Consider the following 10,702-nt stretch of genomic DNA (forward strand, 5'->3'; position numbering starts at 1 on the left):
TTCCGAAACGCAGCCGAGCTGAACCTCAGAGCGCCGGCCGGCTCGGGGAGAGGGGACGCTGCCTGCGTCGCATCCTCCCTCGGGGCTGCTGCAAGCCCTGGGGAGGGATCTCCTCCTCCTCCTCCTCCTCCTCCTCCCGCTTCTCCCCAGCCTCCTGGGACCAGGCTAGCAGGCGAGGTGCCGCCTGAAGGGGTGAGTTGGCAGGAGCGAGGACGCGAGGCCCGAGGAGGCTACCAGAAACCTTGGAAAAGACTGTTCAGCCCCTGTTGTCCGCCACGACACAGAGCTCTGGCTCCTGCTCACGTAGCAGAGGCTGCTCAGGGGTGGAAGAGCAAGTCACAGCCGGCGCGGGGACTTGCCGGAACGGGCCGAGAGCGCGTCTCCTGGGCCGGCGTCGCCCGTGCTGCAGGCTGCTGCCCAGCACCAGCACCCGCCTGCCCAGAGTCCCCGCTCCCCACACGTGTCATTCTTGCAGTCAGCGGTAATTTTGTAATACCTGAACTTTTTAGTACAATCAGCAAACAGTACACGTCATTTTTCCATCCGCCTTCCCAGCAATTTGGAACATGTTAAACAGCAAAAATGGTTGGGAATTTCCCCCGCCAGCTCCTCCGCCTCCGTTAAAACAGTTGACCTCTGTTTCCTGTCTTTTCATCAGTTATTAACCTCCTACCCTGTGGCAGCTTCACTTCTACAAACACTTTTATGAAGGACTTAGTCAAAAACCCCTGGGAATGCCACAGGCATCAACAAAATTTCCCTCCTGCACGTGGACACCACCTCTGTCCAAACATCTCCCAGGCTCGTGGTTTCCCTTCCCGCTGTGGGATGGAGGGAGGCAGCGAACGCTGATGCGAGAGGTCTGGGTTGAAGCTAGTCTCTGACCATGCAGGTCTGGAGGAGACCCAGCATGGGCATGAACTGCCTCCCGTGCAGAGAGTGAGGCTCCTCCATCGTCCTGCCCTGGTCAGCAGCAGGAGAAGGGAGAGACAGACCAGGGATCTCATCCTGCTGGTGTTTCTTAAGCACCTGTGAGGGATATCAGACTATAACCTTTGCTCTGTGGTTTTGTTACTCGCCCTTTCGACTGGGGACAGGGTGTGCTGCAGCCGCACACGCAGCACTTGGCTTGGTCTGGGAGGCTTGGTCTGCTCCTCCGGAGGTGGTGCCATGGCCCCCGGGCACCTCGGGGACACACGTACCGGAGGAAGCTGGCACCTCTCTTCTGCTGAAGCACTTGAACGTCAGTTGCTTGGTGTTCCCATCTCCATCTCCTCGTCTTCGTCCTCTGACCAGCTCAAGCTGTCATCCGAGTCGTCCCCCTGGGCTTCCACGGGCTCCTCCACGTTGGCAATGTCCTTCTCCACCTGCTCCCCGTGGGAGCGCGACCTGCTCTGGGGGAGCTCCAGCCTGCCCCAGGGGACGGGGCTGGCTTTGCTGAGCGTGATCTCCACCTTGGTGGGGACCATGCTCACGAAGCTCTTCTCTATGTCGATCACCTAGAGAGAGGGCAGGGCACCGTGAGCTGTGCGGGAGCGGGCAGGCAGCCGAGACCAAGTTTGAGCCCCGGCACCGCTGCCTGCCCACGGGGCCCTGCAGCGGGACCACGGTGGGACCACGGGGCAGAGGATGGGGACAATACAGGGCCCTGCCGGGGCCCTTTGGGGCAGCTCGGTGCCTCTGCGTGAGCCATTTTTCGGTCAAGGTCTGACACCAAAGTCTCAGTTTCTGTTTTGCAGTTTGATGGCTTTTGAAAAATGCTCACTTTCGAAAGCACAGGGACTAACCCGGGGAGCAACTACTGGCTGCGGAGGAACTGAAAACCAGAACACTGGCATCGCCAGCAGCCAGGCCTGCCCTCGCTCAGGGTCAACGGGAACGGCCCCCAGCACCTTCCCAAACAGCCCTCCTCGCAACCCACCGTGGCTTTCCCAGCAGAGCTGGGACCTGGGGACCTATCTGCCCCACGATCACAGCAACAGCAACAGCCAGGCAGCACTGTGACGGTGCTTCAAAGAGAGCAGCCGGCCTGCTTTGGGTAGCTGTAGAGCAGTGAGCCGGGCACGGATCCCAGGCACGATCCCGAAATGGCTCACAGAGGATGCTACCAGTACGGGATGCATAGGGAAAAGCATCATTTCCCCGCAGCCTCTGCTGCTATAGAAAACTGGGGCTCTGCAGATGAGCCGGTCTGCGCTGCTCCAACAGCAGCGAGGAGCTTCGGGAGCTGGCGACGAAAAACGCCGCGGGAGGGACTGTGAAATCGCTCTTCGCTCCGCAAATACACCAGCCTGCGCGCCGGGAGAGACCGAGTCCCGTGGCTCACACCATTTCTACGTGCTAATGTAATTAAAGTCTGCCGCGTGCTGCGTGACTGGGGAGGACCGCACAGAAGCCGTACCGGCAACCGTCTTGCTGCTTTTTCAGAAGTCTGAGATTCGTGACTACGCATGGAGTAACGCGATCTGCTGGGAGTCTGCGTTTGGGGCTGCAGATGCTTCTCCAACAGCACCAGCTGCTTCGCAGCATCTCAGCTCGTCACCCCCCGGATTGCGGGAATGGGAAATCAAAGTAAACAGGCTCTTACCCCCCAGAGATCCAGTTCTGCCTGGAAAATCTTATTCCCCTCAAAGACGACGTGAACCTCAAGCTGAAAGATAACCCAGAGAAATCTGGCTTAGTGGTAGCGCACCCAGAGCTGCTCTCCGGGCAGCTGAACGCGGCGGTGGCGGCAGCCCGAACGGGCTGTCGGAGAGTCCCCGGGACGCGGCCGGCTCACGGCTGGTATCAAAATCAGGCATCACGAAAGCGAGCGGCCCCAGCACTCCGCGCACCGGCGTCTGGCTCTGCCGGCCCCCTCACCACGGTGCGGTTGGCTTTGATGGTGCTGAGGGCTGGCAGCGGGTTCCTGGCGTAGACCGTCACCACCACGTGGCTGCTGGTTTGGTGCCAGTCCTGCCGGCAGGACACGGCCTTCTTGTCCTGCGGAGGAGAGGAACCGGTCACGGCGCCGCGTCTAGCCCCGACGGCGAGGGGACGCCTGAGCCGGGGGAGAAGGAACAGGAGAAGGTGGGCAGGTCCTGCCGGACCGCCGCGTGGGACGGGGGCATCTGGGCTGCCCTAGGGGCGGCTCCACAAAGACGTGTTCGGACCGGGGCCATCCCTTGGTTGTTCCCGCGTCGTTCTGCTGTGCCCACGCTCCTGCCAGGAGCAGGGCGCTGTGCGCGGGCAGGAAACCTGGTCTTGAGGGCAGCGTGGGGCTCTGCAGCTGGACGGAGATCACGCCGACGTGCTAAATTCGTGGGACGGTCCAGCCCCGAATGGCCACGTTTCACCGTCCTCCCGCAGGAGCCGCTGCCTGTCCACTCCATGGACAGCCTTGGCGCCGGAGACAGCCCCGCTCCGCAGCCGCGATCCGGCCGAGCGAACGCCCCAGGGGAAATCCCACCGCCAAGCTCAGGCGCCGGCTATCCCAACGCATCCGCGTGGTGATTCGTGCACCACGGTAGGGACAAGAGCTGCCCCCCCGTTGCAGCAGCCCCTTACCCCCTTGTCCGCCCAGCAGTGCCGCCCGGTGCTGCAGCCCGGCTGCTCCAGGAAGGCGCCGAAGTCCGTCGTTCGGACCGCGCAGCAGCTCCAGTACTTCATCCTGCGGGGAGAGCGGGCATGGCCAGGCCGGGCAGGAGCAAGAGCCGCGGAGGCGACACTGCGGCCGCGCCGGCTCTCGAGGCGCTGGGGCCACGCGCTGGTGCCACGCAGGCGCTCGTGGTCCCCAGCGCACACTGCGCGCCCCGCGCCTGCCCTCGCCGCGGGGCCCAGCACCACGAAAGCCAGCGATAAGGGGCAGCTCATCGCCCCAGGAAGCGTCGTTTCTTACCCCTCGTGGAAGACAGGAACTCCAGGGTGGAAAGTGCAAGTCCCTGCGTTGCTGTCCGGCCCCTGGTAGATCTGCGGGACAAGAAGCGGAGGGGCGGCTCGGCCGCGGCTCCGGCCCGCAGGCAGCCCGGCCCCCTCCAGCAGCGCCGCGGCGCCGATGAGAAGTGGTGGCTGCGATGCCGGCGCGGTATCCGCGAGACCCCCCGGGATCCCTGCGCTGCAGCCTCGCTGCACGGCCCCTCCGCGGAGCAGCCGTGGGGTGCCGTGGGGCGCCGTGCCGTGGGACGCCATGCCGCCGCGTGGGCAGGTGCCTGGCAGGCTCACGGGGTTTGCACGGCATGGCAGGGGGAGTTTGCACGCCGCAGAAACTCCCTTAGGGATGCTAGGCGCCGTTCGGCTGCCCCGGTCCGTCCCTCTCCTTCGCAGAGGACGGCGGCCTCACGCCCTCGTCCGCCTCCTCGCTGCCCTTCGCTGCCCGTTCACACTGCTCTGCCTGCTCCTTCCCAAGCCTGCCGGCTCCCGCGGGCCTCTCTGCTGGATCTCGGGGCAGGCAGAGAGTCCTACGCTTGGTGCAAGATAGCTAGTGGGCTGGGCTGCGCTTAATTAAAAGCCAGCTGGAATTATTGCGTGCACATTTGACCCAAAATGCAGGTCCTGAAGGTGTGCTTTATTTTCCTGCGAGTGATTAATGGCAGTGAAAAGCGGACGTAACACAAAGGTGGGACTCGGAAGAGCCTGGCCTGGCGAGGCGCAGGGGTGGCCACGGGCCGAGCGGGCACCCGCGGAGGGGGTCCGTGGGTGCCCGGAGGGGCCTGCACACACCGAGGGGCAGGAGAAGCCGCTGGGAGACGAGGGCACACGCGCGGGACCTGCTTTCCCCGCCGCAGCCGTGCGAACCCGGCACCCACCGCGGACTCACCGCCTTGCAGGCCGCGTTCTTGCAGGCAGTGCCGGCTCTCACCAGGGCGGCAGCCTCCCCTGCGAGGACAGTGCGCGGCGTCACCCAGGCCACCCGCCTGCCCCCGGCCCTGCGCGCGGGGGTCTGCTGGCTGTGCCCGGCGCACGCGGGCCCCCGCGCATGGTCCTGCCCCGTCTTGCAGCTCCCCCGAGACGCGAGCCTGCGGCTTTGCAGCTCGCCCAAGCCATCCCGGTGCAAGCTCGCTGCCGCCCAGCAGCTCCTCGCTACCTGCGCCGTCGCCCTCGGGTGCCTCCTCCTTGGCAGACAGGTTCAATTTCTCCAGCGCTTGCTCCAGAGAGCGGGATGCTTTAATGGGCAGGAGTTGCCTCGGCTCGTCAGAGCTGGGAAACAACAGCAACCGGGTCGGAGCAGCTTTTCTGCAGAGCCCCTGCCTCTCTGCGGCAGGCGGCAGGGCAAGGCTGCGCGGGAGCCGGCGCGGCGGGGCGACGCCGTTCCCTGCCGCGGCCTCACCTCGGTCTTTCCCGCTGCATCTTCTCAGCTGATGCTGGTCCTTGGATGATGAGCTCCACCGCCAGCTTGGCCTTCGGCTTGTCCGAGGTCTCCTCCTGGCTGACCGGCTCGGGGGGCTTCTCCCTGCTGTGATACCCCGTCGTGCAGCCCTGCGAAGCGCAGACAGCCCGATGCCCGCTTCGCCGTCCCTAACGTGGAGGATGCTCCCAGACCGTGCGGGTTTCCATGGCCTGGCGGCTCTGCAAGGACGGTCTCCAACCCTGCGCCAGGGCAGGGGGCTGCATCCGCGGGGAGCCCCCCAGCACAGGGGGTGGCAGGGGGCTCCCGTGGGGCAGCCACCGCCGCCACTCGCTCACCTTTATCGCGAGGAACTCGGAGAAGTCGGTCGTGCGTTTCCTGCAGCAAGACCAGCCCTGGGCAGCAGGACATGACAAGAGGGGTCAGGCACCGAGACCCCCCCCGCGGCAGGCGGCCCCCCCGGCTCGAGCAGGCCCCGCTCACCTTCAGGGCATCGTGGAAGATGGGGACGCCGGGATGATACACGCAGGAATCTGAGCGGAGGGAAAAAAAACACGCGGAGCCGTTCAGGAGGGGAAGCTCCTGCCAAAGCCCCCGCGGGCCGGGAGCCTCCGGCAGCGGGCGAGATGCCGCACGCTGCGCCATGACCACGCTGAGAAGCGGTGACGGGGTTAAAACGCTAACGAATTAGCCGCAGTTAGCAAAGTTTGCTCCGGGCCAGGGCTGCGCTCCGTAAACCCGCTCACCGGGGGAGTTGCGCTGGGGATCGAACCGCTGCCCGCAGCCCGCGTTGGAGCACGGCAGCGCCATGGCCCCGGCTTCCCGCAGCGCCCGCCGCTCCGCCGGCGAAACCCCGCGGGTCCCAGCGCCGCTCGGCCGCGGTTTTCCGCAGCGGCGCCGCCAGGCTGGGCCGGGGGGGCGGCTATCTTTGGCGGCGGCGGCCAAGGAGGCGGCTGGTAATCGGAGAGCGGCCCAAAGATGGACACGTCAGCGCGGCAGCTGCGGGGCCCCGCCGCCGCGCTATCTCCGCAGGCATTTCGCTGGCATGCGCTGCGTCCTGCAAGGAGCCTTTTCCCGGGGACCGTCCGCTGCTCGTGCCCGGCTCCGGGCAACCCGCGCTTCCCGGGGCCCAGCCCCGCCGGCTGCAGCAACAGTGCTCAGTCGCTCCATGTATTTTGAACGCTAAAGAGCAGGAAAAGGGGGGCGGGTTGGGAAAACTAGTGTATAGATTAAAAACAGCTGGAAAGAAAAAAGCTTTTAACTTTCCTTCTGGCGGATCTGGGCGCATTTCTGCGGGGCCTGCGGCGCTTTGGGCAGGGGAAGCATAGCCAAAACCCCGTCGTAGCTGCAGCGCAATTTCCCCCCAACGCAGCCCTTTGAATTACAGGGAGGTGGAGAGGCAACAGGGCAGGGAAGGATGCCGGGGACGTGGAGCCGGGCCCCCGCCAGCCCCGGCCCCCGCGATACCCTGCAGCCCTCCCTCAGCCCGCGCCTGGCAGAGCGCGACGAGCTGGGCGTTGCTTCGCTCCTTTGCTCAGACCAGCAATTAAACGCTGCCAGCTGCTTCGTGCCGGCCCAGGCACGAGCAAGCACAAGGACTAGTACCTTGGAGAAGCCGACAAGCTCGCTTCGGGCTCCACCTTATACCTGTGCAATACCCGGTATAAACCCACGGCCAGCACGAAAGGCAGGAGGCAAACGCAAGCGCGCTGGGGACCCCTTATAGAAGCACGAGCAACTTGGAAAGGCCTCGAAAATGCAACGAACGACCCAACGATCTGAAAGGGCGGATGGAAAAGTGCCCCCAGCATCCAGAGCTGGCGCTCGGGCTGGGGCGATGACGTGAAGGCGGGCAGAGCCGGGTGCCGGGGAATTTGCTGTCCCCGGGGCCGAGCAGGGCCGCGGGGCTCTAGGGTTTCAGATCGCCTTGTCCTTTCAGCGAGGCTGCAGCTGTCGCCGTCCCCGTGCCAAGAGGAATACGGAGGTCGCGTTTCTCCGCCGGCCTCAAAGGCGGCGCGGAGATAACGTCAGGGCCGAGTCGAGCGCCGAGGCTTTTCGCGGAAGGGCCGGCAGGTAGCTGGGGGGAGCCGGGGCCGCGCTGAGCAAGGCCGGGGAAGGAAGCGCCCCAGTGAGCCCGAGTGAAGCGGGGCGCCGTTGCGTTTCCGGAGCGCGCGGCCGCGTTGCTCCGATTCCCCGGAGCGCGCTAGCTCCCGTGCTGCCCCGCCGCCGCAGCAACGCCAAGCAAACCGCCGTTTCCGCAGCCCGAGGGGAGGGCAAAGGGCAAAGTACGGAGAGAGCCTCGAGGCGCTGCAGAACAGAGCGGTCTCATGCAGGAGCCGTTTGCCTGCGCAAATCGGTCAGGATGACGGCCAAAATCCAGCTTGCATCGCTGGGCTGATCGGAGCCGGTCTGGGGGAGCGGGATCTGCCCCGGCTTGGCCCATGTCCCTGGGGCCAAGCTCCACAGGGCTCTTGCCAACACCGAACGCTTTAGAGGCACCGCTGGAGGACAGCGCTGGGACAGCTATCCCTGCGCAGGTGTTTTCATCGCTAGGTGATTCAGGACCGCGTCAGGAATTGTGTTTTACCCCAGCGAATGCAGCTGAGGCTCCGAGCTGAGCCCAAGCCACAAGCCGCCGTTTGCACCACGCTGAGCCCGAGCCGAAAGCCCTGAGGAGACGGTGGGGAACCAGAGCCCTTGTGCCATGTTGCGCAGGAGGTGGTGACACCAAAGCAGGCCACCGAGGGGAAACACTGGACTAGAGGGACCCTGGCTCTCGCACAAGACACCCATCCTTAAACCAAGGTGCGCTCCAGGGGGAATTGCTCCGAGTCAAACCCCAGGAGACTTAAGGCCCTACTAGAGCTTTCTGAATCCTTTAACCTTTAGGAAAATAAGGAGGAGATGAGGTGCAGGCGATGGCAAAGCGCGTAGCACACTGCAGACAGGCTGTCTGAGCCGGACCGCGCGTCCGGCGTTCAGCTTCTAGCCCGAAGCTGTGGCTCCCAGCGGTTGCGTTGGGTCGCAGGGTTACGGGCAGAGCCCGGCCCTCCGCAGGGGCAAAGCTCAGAATAGAGGACAAGATCGCAGCACTAACCCGCAGGACACGGTTAGTTATGATCAACAGCTACGAAACAGCTTGCAAGGAACAGGCTGGCCGAGAATTAAAAACAAGGCCCGTTTGCCTTACGTGCACTTGTTTTGACAGAGAACAAGAAGGAGCCAGGAAAAGGACCAAATGATTTTCGAAACCCACAATCTTTTCACACGGAAAAAAAGCCACATCACCACCAAAAGCAGAACAGTTTGCCTAGGAACTGTAGCGCTGGCTCGAAACAGGAGGACAGCGGCGCTTTGGTCTAATAGGAAAAGTCTCATGGGAACGGTGAGCGCAGGCGTTCCCGCGCGTAACCGCATAAACAGAGCAAGTGCAGAGAGGGGTCGCAGGAGATGCCTAAAGGTTGACCACTGGGTTCCTCAAGGCTCCCTGTCGTGGTCACTGCTTAAAACATTTCCCATGGGTGACAGCAGCCGCAAGGAAACGAAAGGAACCGAGGCTGCTGTCCCTAACGCAGCCTGGGGCAAGCAGCGTACGCTTGTCGGCAGTAGATGCATCTGCTCTTCACAAACAACGGTCCTTTTCTAAAGCACGGAGTAGTTCCTCCTTCTAATGCATGGATTGCTACTGTTGGCTAGGATAAAGAAAATCCCTGACACGGCTATCACCTCTGTGCAGGCTGGACGAAGCTCAGAAGCAGGATTAATGTTACAAGCGCAGTTGCAGTCCTAAGCAGGAACCAGTCTAAAAGAGCACAGTCCACCCTGAAGACTCAGTCTTCTTGTCATCAGGTAGCATCCAGCATCAAAACCTACTGCCAGAAGGAGCCTGAACTAGCAAAGGGTGTGGGGCTCTACCGGTTTTCTTCTGGAGCGCATCATCGCTAGGAGCATCAGGTAGAGCACGGTGGCTAGACTGTAAGAGGGGAAAGCATGTCCCAAAGGCATCGTTTTGTGACTGCCTGAGCTGTCCTGCTTTCATCCTCTCCTGTTTGGCTAGCTCTGACACTCAGGTGACTCCCCAGGTAGGCACACAGGTACCTCAGCCATGACCAAGGCAGAGGAAAAAAGAGGGAATGATGGCTCTCTTCAGCAGGGCCACCCAAAACCGCATCTTCCTTCTTCAAGCTCCTGAGGGTAGCCCCATGGAAAGGCAGTTGAGTAGACTCTGCCATTTGTAGCTTCCTCTGATAGATGGCAGCTTCTAGTAAGCTACGGCATGCCAGAAAAAAAAGGAAATTTATCTACTCCTTTGATGACACAAAATTATCTAGGTACCAGATGGATTCTGCAGAGTTACTCTGATTCTTGCAAATGCAGTCACTGTTGCTCAAGAGGAAGCTGTGCAAAAGCACAACTTGTAACTTCTGAAGCCTACAAATGACTGGGGTTTAAATCTAAGAGCAAACTGATAAGAACCAGACAGATCATCAGTCCTTGGACCAAAATGCGCTCGCGCAGTATCAGTTCATAATAAACAAGCTGATCAAATATGACAGCAGACAGCAACGATAGTCAAAATACTTTATCACTCTGCAACTCTGTAACAGCCAGTAATCTCAAAAATCCTGCTGTATTTCTCCTCTGCATACTGGCTGCATTTCAGCACATCATGAAGTTGCTTGTACAGAATCCCACTTCTCGGACAGCGTATCAGACAAAACTGTAATTTTGAATTGCTGCTAAAAACTATAGACCCTACAGGAGCTGCAATAACTACCTTATCCAAGCACTGCAAGCACCCATAACCAAAACCAAAGTGCTTCAGCAGGCTCCAGGAGCTGGATGTGCTCTGGAATGAGATAGCCCCGCTTGCCCAGCCTCGGCTGTTTCCGCACTACCAGCAGTCCCTGCTGCCCTTTCCTCCTGCTGAATGCATCTGCAAACCCTAGCAACAGTTTGCTTTACAATTCCCTTATCGCAGTCTACGTCACAGGTTTTTAGTCTCCTCCTCTAAAGCGAGTGAGAATAATCACCTCTAGCATACATATCAGAGTGCAGTTTTAGCCCCTTCTTCTGCTGTCGCCAGACCTTCGATTTCCATCTTATACCTGTCTTCTTGTTAGATGACCTTTGAGCAGTGCGAAATCCCTCCTTCCCCATCATCTTTACACAGCCTGTTATTATCTTCAGTTTTCTCCTAGGGAAAAAGAGAGCAATCAGACCAATCCTTATCTGACACTTGAAAGGGACTGAGGCGGTTGCTAGAGCACTGGCTGTTTGGGCTCTGCCGTTTCCCTAAAGCTGCCACTTCTCTTTTGACTGCTCGCTGACAGACAAGCCAGCCGAGAAACGGGCACAATGGAAGACAATTCAGACACC

At 61.3% G+C, this 10,702-nt stretch overlaps 1 protein-coding gene across 3 annotated transcripts; it reads right to left on the reverse strand.

Annotated features, from left to right (window-relative positions):
• Nucleotides 1-482: 482 nt before the first annotated feature.
• On the reverse strand, nt 483-6,535 carry ITGB1BP2 (integrin subunit beta 1 binding protein 2). 3 transcript variants are annotated; one of them, XM_067304139.1, is made up of 12 exons: nt 6,070-6,535; nt 5,807-5,856; nt 5,662-5,718; nt 5,306-5,454; nt 5,063-5,175; nt 4,796-4,854; nt 3,878-3,948; nt 3,547-3,649; nt 2,863-2,982; nt 2,588-2,650; nt 1,203-1,499; nt 483-1,029 (listed from the first exon to the last, which is right to left on the reverse strand). In XM_067304139.1, exons 1-11 carry the CDS (start codon nt 6,131-6,133, stop codon nt 1,245-1,247), a joined length of 1,104 nt encoding a protein of 367 aa, XP_067160240.1. In that variant the 5' UTR covers nt 6,134-6,535; the 3' UTR covers nt 483-1,029; nt 1,203-1,244. The 3 variants fall into 3 exon arrangements, with proteins under 3 accessions (XP_067160240.1, XP_067160239.1, XP_067160241.1); XM_067304138.1 differs by having other exon boundaries at nt 483-1,499; XM_067304140.1 differs by lacking the exons at nt 483-1,029; nt 1,203-1,499; nt 2,588-2,650; nt 2,863-2,982 and adding an exon at nt 2,990-3,268.
• Nucleotides 6,536-10,702: the final 4,167 nt, after the last annotated feature.

This window comes from Apteryx mantelli, chromosome 13 (genome assembly GCF_036417845.1).
Source record: "Apteryx mantelli isolate bAptMan1 chromosome 13, bAptMan1.hap1, whole genome shotgun sequence".
In the NCBI taxonomy this organism is placed as follows: Eukaryota; Metazoa; Chordata; class Aves; order Apterygiformes; family Apterygidae; genus Apteryx; species Apteryx mantelli.

What these genes read in the sequence shown, in the direction of transcription:
- ITGB1BP2 (XM_067304139.1), bottom strand. Translation starts at nt 6,133, where the DNA reads ATGGCGCTGCCGTGCTCCAACGCGGGCTGCGGGCAGCGGTTCGATCCC. An exon ending in CCGAGTTCCTCGCGATAAAG is followed by an intron (nt 5,455 to 5,661) that starts GTGAGCGAGTGG and finishes TGCGCTTCGCAG; the next exon opens with GGCTGCACGACGGGGTATCA. An exon ending in CAGAACTGGATCTCTGGGGG is followed by an intron (nt 1,500 to 2,587) that starts GTAAGAGCCTGT and finishes CCCTCTCTCTAG; the next exon opens with GTGATCGACATAGAGAAGAG.